Source organism: Delphinus delphis, chromosome 16 (assembly GCF_949987515.2).
Source record: "Delphinus delphis chromosome 16, mDelDel1.2, whole genome shotgun sequence".
NCBI classification, from domain to species: domain Eukaryota; kingdom Metazoa; phylum Chordata; class Mammalia; order Artiodactyla; family Delphinidae; genus Delphinus; species Delphinus delphis.
Window position 1 is genome coordinate 15006591 of NC_082698.1, and position 15639 is coordinate 15022229.

Consider the following 15639-nt stretch of genomic DNA (forward strand, 5'->3'; position numbering starts at 1 on the left):
TAACTATAGCAGTGGGAGAAAATCATAAGTATTTTGAAAATCTGTGAAGCCCATATTCTTTCAATCCTTATTTCTACAATTCAATTAAAATGACAATTAGTGACTAACAGATATATAGCTTGGCTTTGCATAATACTACTTCTTGGAACGCCATCCAAATTTAATTATTATAAAATGTACACAAGGGTAGTTGTATAAAGTGACTCAATATTTAAATTATATGCAGAATTTTAAAAGGTGAGAAAATTCTTCCAAAAATGTCTTTAGTTTTAGTAGAGTTACTTAGAACTGAGAAATAATTTTAATATATATATATTTTAAATAATGAAGGGTCGAACAGTTGAGAATAATAAAGTAAATAATCAGTTACATTCTGAATGCAATTTTCAGTCATGTGCTTGATAATTTTTTGCATCCACGAAAAAAAAATGAGTTGAAGAGTAAATACTTTTCTACAGTAACTACAAGATTAAAGTAGAAATATATAGCCCTTTATACCACTAACTTTATTCTCTGGAAAAAAGGAACTTAGGGGTAATCTTAGGTTTTCTGTGACTTCTCCAAAAGTTACTTTTTAAATATGTGTTATATAGTAGTTTTTCTAGCTTTCGAAAATGATCATACTCATTACTGCTAGGTTAAGCACTTCAGAATCTATATTATTCCTATACTATTGTCCCTTCCTTTAGACTCACCTACTTAAATCCTATCACTTTGTACCAAGTATATACATAAAGGACTGATTTACAATACCGTTATAACTCCTTTTTCTCTCACAAAAAGTGAACTTGACTTGTTGCAAATGGGTTTCACAACACTATTTTTAGAACAGGAAAATATTCAACATAATATTCCCTGCTGTGTTATGCATGGTATTCCCTGTATATCTTACTGCCTAAATAGATGGCTTTCAAGTTCACATAGCAATCTAAGATGGATAACTTTGACAAATGACAAGGGATTTCAAGTACTTTTTAATTTATCTATGAGTTGACTTTAAGAGCTCCAATACAAACCTATTTTCCAATACGGAAGATATGAAGCTTTCATTTTTGTTATTAATAATTAGTTTATTCAAATTATATAATAATATATTGGACTGGAAATTATTGTAACATGTTTACCTTCAACATAATATAGTTTTTAAAAGGAATACTTAAAATTTTATTTTCTCCAGGGCTTCCCTGGTGGCGCAGTGGTTGAGAGTCCGCCTGCCGATGCAGGGGACACGGGTTCGTGCCCCAGTCTGGGAAGATCTCACATGCCACGGAGCGGCTGGGCCCGTGAGCCATGGCCGCTAAGCCTGCGCATCCGGAGCCTGTGCTCCACAACGCTAGAGGCCACAACAGTGAGAGGCCCGCGTACCGCAAAAAAAAAAAAAAAAAAAAAAAAAAAATTATTTTCTCCAAAACACACATTTTCTCAGAAGGATGAAATTATATGCTCTTGTTTCGGAAGTAACTTCTGCTGGTTTTTATAACTCAAGCTCAGAATTTTGACACAAATAAGGAATTAACACCACCTTGTTAAGAATTAAACTCAGAGGCTTTATAGAGTTCTTGAAGGTGTCCAATATAAAAACGACATTCTCTTTTATATTTTCAAACTCAAGAAAGCAAATTAGAAACATACATTGTCTAAAAGGTTTTATATTAATAATTATTGAAAGAATTTTGAATGTATCAAAAGTATTTTCAAAATATATAATTATGAGTTGAGTGAGCTTAAACACCAATTTTTGGTATTTTAATTTCAGGTATTATTTAAAGAAACACCAGTGCTTACAAACAACTGGGGAATAAATAGTTGCAGAGGAAACATAATGAAATTTTAGGCATAAAATTCAGCCTGAAAAACACAAAAGTAGATATAAATAAACTGAAAGATATTCCTCATTTTTCATTAGGCTATCTCAACATCATCAGGTTGTCAGTTCATTTCAATGACAATGGTTAAGTTGATCTAATAAAAATTCTAATGAGCTTTAAAGGAGCTAGAAAAGTTGATCTTAATGTTCATATACAGAAATAAACATACAAGAATAGCTAGAAACAGCAATGAAAAGGAAGAGCTTTGAGGGGAGCTAGACTGAAAAGACATTAAAATATACTCAACATCTATAAAATTAAAACAGTATGGCATCAGTACATAAATAGAAAGACAAATGGTACAGAAGAGAAATTCCAGAAACAAAATTCCAGAAATTCCAGAAAAATCTAGAAATCTAGTATAAGATAAGCATAGTGTTCTGAATGACTGGAGTAAAGATATTCATCGTCTTAAATGGTACTGAGACAACTGGATGGCCATTTGGAAAAATACAGGATTAGACCCAATCCTCACACCGTACACACACACAAAACACTAAACATAACCATAGAAGTGATACCCCACCACCTTTGCTAAATTTTCTAGTTTACAACCAAGTCACATGTCCTGCCCAGACTCAATGAAAGGGCATTATACAATAATGTGTGAATACCAGAAGGCAGAGATCAGTAGTAGTCACCTTAGGATCTGTCCACAATAATATTTTTGTTATACATAAAGTTTTTATTATATTTCAATACAATTATTTGAGATATGAATATGTACTAATCTAATTCGTATCATAAATAATTTGAGAAAAAGTATCTGATCAAATTCAAACTCTGATTATAAGAGGTAAAGAGAATATGAAGGGAAAAGTATAGATATAAATAATAATTCTTTAAACAAATTAATATTGTACTATATAAATTACATAAAAAATAATTCTGATATGTAAGCTAAGTAATGTTTTTAAAATTCAGCATCTTAAAAAAATTTAAAAATTAAAAAAATAAAATTCAGCATCTTTCTGTATAAATATTAGATACAAACATTAAAAGCCTCAGAAATCTTCTGCATGGCTTAATTAAAAACATAACGTCAAAGTATTTCTGTGTCTAGGCAAAGAGATAATCATCCTCTATTCCCACTAAGCAAACAGCCAGATCTTTTTATAAAACAGATTTAGGCTGAAATATTCATTAGGGACTTTGAAAATTATATGTCACCTAAATAATGGTTAGCATTTATGTGAATGATCACATTACATGATAAGTATCACTTTCTAAAAAACAGAATATAAAATAATTCCACATTTCTAAGTGTTAAAATATAGCATTTCATTTTGTTCCTATTGATTTAAATATTTAAATATATATACATATTTTATCACAAGATATAATTTTTCTACTCAGAAGCTAAAAACAGGGACATCTAGTTGCTATAATTTTGAAATATCATAACAGATTATTTAAAACAGCTGAGAATCTGATAAATAAATGTGTTTTTATGAAAAATTATGAAAGTTATACATAAGGTAAAACACCCTTGCTTTTGCTTTGTTCTTCCTCTAAAGAAACCCATAAAAATAATACCATATAATATAAACAAAATTATGATATTAAGCACTATAACAGTATTAATATTGACACCACACTTCTCAGACAATGTATCCTAAATAAACAAAAATTCAGACATGAAGGTATGGTAAATACTGAATAGAACCTGAGGAGATACAGGTTCTAGAATTGTAACGCTGTTTATGGATTTCAAAGTCCAATAATAATAAAGAGAAGTAACTAGGTAGTTGAAGACTACTAAAAACAGTAGGTTTTATTTTTTTAATGCTTAGAAGTATTGGAGAGCAAAAGAGTGAAAAATTACCAGGCCAGGATGCAGAGAAGAATGGACTCCCAGGACGTAGAATCATTTCGGGGATCCCTTTTTCGCCAATTATGAATAGGAACAGCATTTCACAGGAAAAGGATTGGACTCCAGGGGCCACCAAAGGTTCATGAGTTTAGCCCCAAAGTGTAATCTTAGGTTTAAGGTCATAAAAAGGCCTTCCAGAGACTGCAGATCTACTTTGAACCATCCTTATTCCTGAAAATGATTAATGCTATGTGCCCTCAGACACAGAGCAGAATCAAATTCCCCTAAGATTTAACCCATGGTCTCATATTTTCTATAAATATATTTTGCAAATATGGTATCAGTACAAAATAAAAAAATAACTGGGCATGGAAATAGGTAAGAACAGGAACCAGGAAAAACAAAGGATGATGGAAATAGAGCCATGGGAATTTAGATATTATCTAGGAAAAGCCAATGGCTTTAAAATAGCTATTATATTGGAGGAGATTACAGGCAAGATTAAAAATTTGTCTAAATTTTGTAAACTATAAAAGGCAATTAAAAACTATAACAGATTAAGAATAAGAATTTAGTCTGAAAAACTGGAAAATAGAAAAACAAGAAAATGAAAATACAATAACCAAAATTAGGAACTGAATGGATGAGATTAACAGCAAATTACACACAGTGGAAAAACAAGAGTAAACTGAAAAACAGATCAGGAGAGAGTGGAAAAATATGAAGATATAAAAGTTCTGGTGTGGGCTTCCCTGGTGGCACAGTGGTTGAGAGTCCGCCTGCCGATGCAGGGGACACGGGTTCGTGCCCCGGTCCGGGACGATCCCACATGCCGTGGAGCGGCTGGGCCCGTGAGCCATGGCCGCTGAGCCTGTGCTCCGGAGCCTGTGCTCCACAACAGTAGAGGCCACAACAGTGAGAGGCCCGCGTACCGCAAAAAAAAAAAAAAAAAAAAAACTGATGAGTGATTAATTTGAAACGGTGAATAATTGTGTGTGTGTGTGTGTGTGTGTGTGTCTGGTTTTGGTATGAAGGAGATGCTGGTCTTACAGAAAAGAGTTTGGAAGTGTTCCTTCCTCTTCAATTTTTTGGAAGAGTCTAAGGATAGTTAACTCTTCTTTAAATGTTTTATAAAATGCACCTGTACAGCTGTCTGGTCCTGGACTTTTGATTGTTGAAAGTTTTCTGATTACTGATTCAATTTCATTACTGGTAATTAGTCTGTTCATATTTTCTACCTCTTCCAGATTGAGTCTTGAGAGATTGTACATTTCTAGGAATTTATCCATTTCTTATAAGTTGTCCATTTTATTAGTGTATAATTGTTCATACTAATCTCTTACAATCCTTTGAATTTTTTTGGTGTCAGTCGTAACTTTTCCACTTTCATGTCTGATTTTATTTATTTACACCCTCTTTTTTTCTGGATGAACCTGGCTGCAAGTTTACCAATTTTGTTTATCTTCTCAAAGAACCAGATCTTAACTTCATTGACCTTTTCTATTGTTTATTTTAGTCTCTATTTTATTTATTTATGCTCTGATCTTTATTTCTTTACTTCCATCAACTATAGGTTGTTTTTTTTTTAACATCTTTATTGGAGTATAATTGCTTTACAATGTTGTGTTAGTTTCTGCTGTATAGCAAAGTGAATCAGTTATACGTATACATATATCCCCATATCTCTTCCCTCTTGTGTCTCCCTCCCACCCTCCCTATCCCACCCCTCTAGGTCATCACAAAGCACCGAGCTGATCTCCCTGTGCTATGCGGCTGCTTTCCACTAGCTATCTATTTTACATTTGGTAGTGTATGTATGTCAATGCCACTCTCTCACTTTAACTATAGGTTTTGTTTGTTCTTTTTCTAGTTCCTTTAGGTGTAAGGTTAGGTTGCTTATTTGAGATTGATTTGTTTTCTGAGGTAGGCTTGTATTGCTATAAACTTCCCTCTTAGAAGGGCTTTTGCTGAATCCCATAGATTTTGGACCATCTGGACCACTGTGTTTCCATTTTCATTTGTCTACAGGTGTTTTCTGATTTCCTCTTTGATTTCTTTGTTGATCCATTAGTTGTTTAGTAGCATGTTGTTTAGACTCCACATCTTTGTGTTATCTGTGGGGTTTTTTTCTTTTGTACAATTGCCCATTAAAATATGCAGAGGTTAGGGGCACCAACCCATTGCACAGTCAAAAATCCATGTATAAATTTTGACTCCCCCCCAAACTTAACTACTAATAGCCTATTGTTGACCAGAAAGTCTTACCGATAACATAAACAGTCAATAAACACAAAGTCTGTATGTAATACGTATTATAAACTATATTCTTACAATAGAGTAAAAAGAAAATGTCATTAAGAAAATCATAAAGAAGAGAAATTACATTTTACAGTACTGTACCCAAGTTATCAATACCATAAGTTTATGTCATCTGTTCACAAGATGAATCATCTATCAGTGCCTACATCAGTGTTGTCTTATATGGTACAAAGCACTGTAGATGTTGTATGTATTACTAACACTAGCCATCAGTAATGAAAAAATGTGAAAAAGAAATTTATATTTATTTACAAGTACAGCAATTCATGCTTTGATAACAAAAAATCAGCAATATGATTGTTTTATGGTAAAATGTAGTGTAATCAATAGGGCTGCTTCACAGTAGCTTAGCCTACACACTAATGAATGAATAATTATAAAATTTTAAAAATCTACAAACAATAAATGCTGGAAAGGATGTGGAGAAAAAGGAACCCTCTTGCACTGTTGGTGGGAATGTAAATTGATACAGCCACTATGGAGAACAGTATGGAGGTTCCTTTAAAAAACTAAAAATATAACTACCATATGACCCAGCAAGCCCACTACTGGGCATATACCCTTAGAAAACCATAATTCAATAAGATTCATGTACCACAATGTTCATTGCAGCTCTATTTACAATAGCCAGGACATGGAAGCAACCTAAGTGTCCATCAACAGATGAATGGATAAAGAAGATGTGGCACATATATACAATGGAATATTACTCAGCCATAAAAAGGAACGAAACTGAGTTATTTGTAGTGAGGTGGATGGACCTAGAGTCTGTCATACAGAGTGAAGTAAGTCAGAAAGAGAGAAACAAATACCGTATGCTAACACATATATATGGAATCTAAAAAAAAAACAAAAAATGGTTCTGAAGAACCTAGGGGCAGGTCAGGAATAAAGACACAGACGTAGAGAATGGACTTGAGGACACGAGGAGGGGGAAGTGTAAGCTGGGACGAAGTGAGAGAGAGGCATGGACATATATACACTACCAAATGTAAAATAGATGGCTAGTGGGAAGCAGCCGCATAGCACAGGGAGATCAGCTCGGTGCTTTGTGACCGCCTGGAGGTGTGGGATAGGGAGGGTGGGAGGGAGATGCAAGAAGAAGGAGATATGGGGACATATGTATATGTATAGCTGATTCACTTTGTTATAAAGCAGAAACTAACACACCATTGTAAAGCAATTATACTCCAATAAAGACAATAAAAAAAATCTTTATGGCATACAGTATTACAGTCATATTTACAATACAGTACCAAAAACACTGTTACTTTCATTTAAAAACCACTCAGTGATGATAGGCTGATATGCAGTTTCTCCAACTATAAGAGAGAGAGGCATACTGTACAGTAAGGTAATTCTTTGAAAGCAAAGTTATAAAACAGTAAGAAATCTAACACATTAATTTTATATTAATATCACTCACTTTATGCCTATGTAAGGATAGACTATCCATTTCAATACAAGTCTTAAACACAATGACCTACATGACGAATACTCAGATGATGATGATGACACAAAAATGTCTCACACAGGGGCTTCCCTGGTGGCGCAGTGGTTGAGAGTCCGCCTGCTGATGCAGGGGACATGGGTTCGTGCCCCGGTCCGGGAAGATCCCACATGCCGCGGAGCGGCTGGGCCCGTGAGCCATGGCCGCTGAGCCTGTGCGCCCGGAGCCTGTGCTCCACAACGGGAGAGGCCACAACAGTGAGAGGCCCGCGTACCGCAAAAAAAAAGAAAAAAAAGTCACACACAGTTCTGTCATACAGTTATTACATTTTCACAGGAAAGCACTCACACATACACAAGAGATAAGTTGATTGACTATATGGCATGATGATTATTTACTGTTCATTAAGTGGAAGTGGATCATCTTAAAGGTCTTCACCCCTGCTGTCTCACGCTGAGTAGGCAGAGGAGGAAGAGGTGGAGGAGGGGCGGGGGAGGCAGGCGAGGCAAGCACACTAGTGTAACTTCACAGAAATGTACTGTGATTTCTGTTGGACTTTTCTTGTTTTTTCATTTCTCTAAAAATTGTTTCTATACAGTACCTCTCCTCCACCGTTTGCTTTAGTTTCAGCAGCCATATCACAGAAGGCTCCAATGTCATGAAAGAAGTTAGAAGTAGTCTTGAATAATCAGAACCCCACGTCAAACTGTCTAATGTCAATTTGTTTTCTGGTGCTGCTTCTTCTACATCTTCTTCCTTACTGTCTGGCACTGGTTCAGAAGCACTCAACTCCATCAAGCTGTCCTTAGTTAATTCCTGTGGTGTGGTATCTATCAGCTTTAGAATTTCTCCGAGATCCATATCTTGAAACCCTTCAACCCCCACCTTTTTAAATTTTTTTTCTATATCCGCAATCTCTTCCACAATTTCCTGTCTCTGTCATAAATCCTGTGAAGTCATGATCATCTGGACAGTTTTCTCCAGCAGGAATTTATTGGTTCAAGCTCTGTAGTTCTCACAGCTTTTTCTATAACACAACGGCATCTTCCAGGGCAAAATCCTTCCAGACTTTCATGATGTTCTCCCTATCTGGGTTCCCCTCCATAGCACTGACAATCCTGTGCATAGAGTACTGTGCGTAATGAGGCTTAAAGATCCTTATGGATGCCCTGATCTAGAGGCTGAATTAGAGATGTTGTTAGAGGGCAAGTAGACCACTTTGATGCCGTTGGTGTTGAACTCATGGAGATCTGAGCGTCCAGGGGGCACTGTCCGATAGCAAAAAGAACTTTAAAAGGCAGTCCCTTATTGGCAAGGTACTTCCTGACTTTAGGAACAAAGCATCAATGGAACCAATCCAAAACAATGGTTCTCGTTATCTAGGCCTTCTTGTACAATCAAAACACAGGAAGCTGATATTTATCTTTTCCCTGCTAGGCTCCTGGATTAGCAGCTTTATAGACAATGGCAGTCCTGATCATAAACCTGACTTCATTTGCACAAAACAGTTGAGTTAGGCTACCCCTTCCTGCCCTAAATCCTAGTGCTTGCTTCTCTTCCTTACTAACAGAAGTCCTTTGTGGCATTTTTTTCTTGAAAATCTGTTCAAGCAGATATCTCATCAGTGATTCCTTAATGGCATCTGGGTACTCATCTGCTCCCTCTCAGTCAGGAGAAGCTGCTTCTCCTGTTATCTTGACATTCTTTAAGCCAAACCTCTTTCTAAAATTATCAAACCATCCTTTGCTGGCGTTAAATTCTCCAGCTTTAGACCCTTCATCTTCCCTTTGCTGTAAGTTGACATATAATGACTTCACTTTTTCTTGAATCATATTAGAGTCTATAGGTATGCCTTTCTCACAACAATCCTGCACCCACATAAGTTGCATTTTCAATATGAGATTAAAAGGTATTATGCAATGAGTACAAGGTTTGAGCACCTTCTGGAGTAGCTGCAGTGATGGCTTCACAAATTTCCTTCTCTGTTTTTTACAATGGTCCTTATGCTGGATTCATTTGTCTTGAAATGGCAGGCAACTGCAGCTGCAGACCTCAATCTATAGTACGTATCAAGCAATTCAGCTTTTTCCTGTAGTGTCATGACTCTTCTCTGCTTCTCAGGAGCACTTCCAGTATCCCTAGTGGCACTTCATATGGGTTCCATGGCTTCATTTAATGTTTACAGTATTGCACTAAATACGATGAAAAATACACAAGAACCACGAAAGCTCACTTTTCACTGTGATGTGCAATTTACTGGAGAGAAGAACTGCTCATGCAGATACGATTAGCGTCACAAGGCATTTTAAGTGGATACTCAACACTTAAATGCAAAAGTATGTGTGCATACTTCAAAAGTATGTGTGCGCCATTTTCCAGTGACCAATTATGTACTAAATGGCTTGAGGTCCCACTGGATAGAATGGAGGAGAATGTATTGTGTGTATTGATGAGATGGCATGCGTGGTTCCTCAAAGGAACCCAACCACTATTTTAACTGATGGGCTCTGGGAATCAGAGATTCAAATCAGAATCAGGAAAAGACTGAAGGATCACAATTTTCTACTAAGGCAGCTGACATCAACCTTCTGCTTATTGGTTCATGATTTTTTCTGGTGATACAAGTCCAACAATAATCTAGTTGGCTGCCAATTGAGCTCATCCCTCAGAACTCACTTAGGCATTTCCACATATCCCTGCTGACCAATACCCCCTGATGGTCATCTGGTCTTGCTGACTATTAAGGTAATTATATCTATATTTAAGAGTTAAATGTCACCACCTGGCTTCTACTGTTCTGGAATCCTGACACACACATTGTCACTAGAGAGCCCAGCTGACTGGAATCATTTTTACTGTCTATCAGGACCTACAGAGAACAGCCACCACTGAGTTCCACAGATTCCAGGGCTCCCCTTACTGCTGTACTCCTTACAGTCCTAGTGAAGGAAGTGTTCTGGAAGACCTCCAAGAAAATATAGTCAGTTAATGAGCAGTCTGATATTATGTAATACATGCATTCCAATACATCCAACTTCCTGAGTTTCTGACCCCACTGCTCAAAATTTCCCAAGACAGTTCCAGCAACTCCCACCTCACTAACTAGAGGCAAGCATCATGTCCACACTTTAAAAAGCCGTCAGCAACTTCATGTAAACTCACTAAGATATGAAATCCTGAAATATAGAAGAGTGACGCCGTATCAGTATAGTCTCCCTTCTCCGGTCTTATATCCCATGTCCCCAGGTCCAACACCCTCACTCTGCATTCCTGATTCCTGCCTCTGCATACTTGCCAGGCTCTGCAACTTTCTGAGTGAATAAGCTATCTCTTCCTATAGCAGAGACTGAGTTTTCCCATTCATGCTACACTGAGACCTGATGCTTCTTACTGATCTGAAGACAGTAAGTAGAGGCAGGGGACACTCTGGAAGAGGACATCTTTTTAGGAAGCATAACCCTCAGGTGAAATCTTTGCACTGTGTCCAGAGAAAAGGAAGCTATTCTACTCTAGCAAATGACAGAGGGCTACTTCTGTCAGGAGTGTTCAAGAGAATCTAGGATTCAGGGTTCTAAGGTCGTACTCATAAGTGTCCCCACTGTAGGCCTCAAAGTCTTACTCCTTGTCATCAGGCAACGACTCTGGCATGCGTAAATTGTCATGACTGAGCCTTCAGTTTCATCTGCAGTCTGCCAACCTTATGATTAAATCCTGGGCATAATTTTCAAGATACTCTGCTCTCTGGCTATAGAGGATGAGGGTCTTTAAATGCTGTTATGAGGGCCTCTGATGTTCACATTATGCCTTGAATTGATGGAAGTCTCCTTCTTCTTTTTTTTTTTTTTTTTTGCGGTACGCGGGCCTCTCACTGTTGTGGCCTCTCCCGTTGAGGAGCACAGGCTCCAGACGTGCAGGCTCAGCGGCCATGGCTCACGGGCCCAGCCACTCTGCGGCATGTGGGATCTTCCCGGACCGGGGCACGAACCCGTGTCCCCTGCATCGGCAGGCGGACTCTCAACCACTGTACCACCAGGGAAGCCCGATTCTCATTCTTTATGTGGAATATTGGAAAGTACAGGAAACTGTCCACTGCAGCCTTGATGAAACCCTAAAAGCCATGAGAGTTGGCAAGATGTATCGTAAGTATCTGCCACAACATTTTATCAAAACTACTTTCACCTATTTTTATCTGATTTCCCCTTTATTTCCCACTGAGGAACATTAGTTTCTATCAGTAGGGTTGTTAGAAGGCTGAAGGAAAAAACAATTAAATACTACTGACCTTCATTACACATACATTGAAAATGACAGACATATTTTACATAATGCAAATATGGGTCACCTTCACATTGTAAATTGAGAAATTTTACAAAAATAATATGTGTTTTCTTTAAAGTCTGCATGTTGCTCCTCAAAAGTAAACAGTTTTCCTAGAGAATACCACTTCACTCATTTCATATTTATTTTTATATTATACTTTTCCATTAAATTAATTTTTAACTTACCATTTTTGAGTTCCAACTGTGTTTAGGCCAGGGCCAGAATGAGAACTTTACCTTGGCAAGATTAATAATTTGGTGTCCCTTTAAATGAATATTTTGACCCCACACTGAAGTCCTGCCCACTGTGTCTGCTATTCCCTACCCCCAGCACACACCACAAGAAATTATCTCCAATTTTTCCATGAACAACTGGTGCAGTTCATGTGTGGACCCACCAATTCCTCGGCCCCAGGGCCTTCACACTATTGATGATGAGCACTTGAGCACCGATTTATCAGCCACCTCAGCTGGACTCTGCTTTTAAGCTTCCCGCTGGCTTCATTCCAGGTTAGCCAGCGTTCCTGTCTCATTTCTCCCTGAAAGCTCTTGTTTCTCTTTAGAGTTTCGGTCATTTGGTTACCCTGTAATCTCAGTTCTTCAACACTTTCAAGAAAACGCATGAATTTGCAGTTCGCCCAGCTTTTCTTTCTTTCATTGTAAAGGTGGGAACAATGCTTTTTCCAGCTCTCTACATCTTGAGCAAAAACTGGAAATGCTATCGTTCATTTTTACTTGTTTGCTTTACTGATGTGGTATCCCTTTCTGTTTACTACATTCTATACCCAGAAAATTTTAACTCTTCCTTCAAGTTCCATCTCAAATATGCTTTGCTCACACTTTCCTTATTCTTCCATGATAAATCAATCATTCCCTTTCAGTACTCCTTCACTACTTTCTTCATTCTATTCCATTAAATAAATTTATTGAACACTTACATTGTAGTACTGATGCAATGGTCCCTAAAGAGGTTCACTTAATAAAGGATACAGGCAAGTACATAGATAATGCAAGGAAAAAATTAGTAAATAGGAAGAGAACCAATTTCAATTTGGAGAGGTTATGAAAAATACACAAATGAGATGTGATGTCTGACTACATACTTAAAGCCAAACAGAAATTATCCTGGGAAGAGGAAAGAGTTCATTGATAAGCATCTCAAATCACTAATGTATCAATAATAAATTAATATAGTATATTTTGGCTAGTGTCTCCACTGCTAGCCTGAAAGAAGCTTTAAGTAAAAACCATGTGTTAGTCATCTTCATTAAGAGTAGCAACCACTCATTTAATAATTGTTTACTGACTTGAGTTACTAGCTTTGCTTCTTAAAGAGAGCATTTTTTCCAGTATAAGCACACTGCAGGAAATTATTGCTTTAAGTATGAGGACCCTATTGTCATCACTGCCCTACACTCAAATAAATAAATTAAATTAATAAATAAATATTTATACAAATATAAATATATATTTAATATAAATACGTAAATAATATACATATATTTCTATTTTATATTTGTATACAAATAATATATGATATATATTATTATATAATATAAATCTTATATAAATAAGTAAAACAAAAAAGTAATAAATGTAATTCTATCTACAAAAACTGTCCACAAAATACCCTCTACAAATTAGTATTCCAAGTTTTCCTCTGCTTATAAAAAATTTCCCGTTTATAATAACTAGGGAAAAATGTAATTTCACCATTCAGAACTATATAATTTATTTTTCTAATATTTCATACATATGCCAAATCCTGTAACTCTGTATATATAAGCTTAGAAGCCCATGAGTTCAGTGAATTAAAATACTGTCTCTCTTACCTGGAAACAAAAATGTTTCTAACGTACTGCATCACATAACAGATAATTATTATGGATGGTTATACCATTTGTGCAGAAGTAAAGTACAAATTTAAATTGCCAGTGTTTATAATGATGATGGAATCTCACAACAAAAATAAGGTATTTGTTGCTTAAGACCAAGAGCTACTACACAATTCATTGGGGTAAGAGAGATGCAAGGAACAGTACAAAATGAAAATGAAGGGCTCTCGTTAAAAATTTATTAAGAATTTTAATATGGCGACAGAAGAACATTCAATCAGGCATGATGCCCTTCTAAGCATGAGGCCCTGTGTAAATGCACATGTCACACACCCAAGAAGTTGGCATTACTTATGACAACCAGTATGTAGCACTGCAAAACACTGGAGGCATCTCTCTGACTTAAAGCATAGGACTCTGATTTAATCTCATTGGTACTGAGAACAAAATAGCCTTCCTTAATAGGAATTTCCCTAAGATCTTATGCTTTGACCTCATTTTTAAGTTTAGAGACTATGGAGAAGGAATAAAAACTGGTTCTGCTCACCTTCTCTTGAAAACCTATGATACCTCAGTGACTAGTCAAAGATGTAACCATCTAACTTGAAATGTTTAGGATAATTCTATTGTAAATAATGTATTGTTCTAAATAAAAACAAACAAAAAGATCATTTTCCATGGCTAACATACCTCTTTGGATATAAATTTTTACATATAGTTTTGGAGAATCTTTTATTAATTTTTAAAATAATTATATAATTATTATAATCAGAATTTATGGTTTATGTCATACAGCACATTATACCTAATATAAATGTAAGTGCATCTATACAACTCAAAACTATAAAAATGATTTTAATATATGAAGAATATGAATAAGAAAAAATTTAAGTAACATGAAACGACTACTTTTTAAAGTTACTCCTTTTGGAGGTAGGTGAGAATAACAACTAAATTATAAAAAGACAAAAACCACTCATAAAACTACTGAAAGCAGAGTAACAACAAGAGTGGGTTCATGTCTAATGAAATAACAGAGAAAAAGAAGATAAGTATAAAAAACCACTTGCAAGGCCTAAAAGACTATAATGATCAGAATTAATAATAAAAGATTCAAAAGAAGGAAATGCATAGAAACACTGGATTTCAGTTATTTAACAAGATATAGAGAACAATTATAAAGATAGCAATGGAGGTTTGATATATATTTTTCCAGAAAAAATAAGAATGTTTCTTTTTATCAGAGAGATACAAAAGACAAATATTCTTTGGGCTCTGTTTTGAAGGCTCCACAAAATTGTCATTTTAAAGGCTTAATTTTTTATGAAAATTGATAAAATGCAAGTAAACATAGCTTACAATAATACTGGTTGCTCAACTAACACAACACTAAACTTAAAATGGAAAACCTGTAACAATTAGTTCTACAGCATAAATTCAACCCATGAAAGTTCTAGAAAGTAATGTTTACTTACAATTGGCATTGATCACCTTTTATTCCTTTAGTTGTGCAGAAACATTTTCCTGTGTGCATATGACAAATATTTGCATGTCCACTGCATGTACAAGCTGTAAGTCAAAACCAAAATGATATTGAATATTCCCCATCACAAACATGTGCATCACATTTCAGGGAAGGTTGTATTATCTTATTTGTAAACCATCGATTATCCTCTTGCCATCCAAAAACTAGGGTTAGCATACAAGTTATTTTTAATTAAGGGGAAGTAAATTCACTTATTTAAAAATTTTGTGAAACTCTTCAAAGTCTTTGGGGTATCCTGAAGTCTAGTGTGGATCCAAGTATTTATCTCATCCTTCTTTGGACTTTTTTCCATTTCTAATTTGGTACATCTACTTAATGAAATGAGTTTCAAAGAGCATAAGATCTTTGGAGTCAAACAGCTCAGCTTCAAAATGTACATCTAGCTTCAAAATGTACATCTATAATCACTAGCTATGTGACCTTGGGCAATTTATGTAACCTCGCTAGTCTTAGTTTCTTCGTCTTCAAAAGGAAAAAGGAGCTCTCAGG

General features: G+C 35.8%; 1 protein-coding gene across 1 annotated transcript in view; it reads right to left on the reverse strand.

The window, feature by feature from the left end:
• ATRNL1 (attractin like 1) overlaps positions 1 to 15639 on the reverse strand; it is a 672454-nt gene that overhangs the window by 454222 nt on the left and 202593 nt on the right. The window contains exon 20 of the mRNA XM_060034012.1: positions 15080 to 15173. Coding sequence (XP_059889995.1) covers positions 15080 to 15173 — 94 coding nt within the window. The remainder of the gene's footprint in view (positions 1 to 15079; positions 15174 to 15639) is intronic.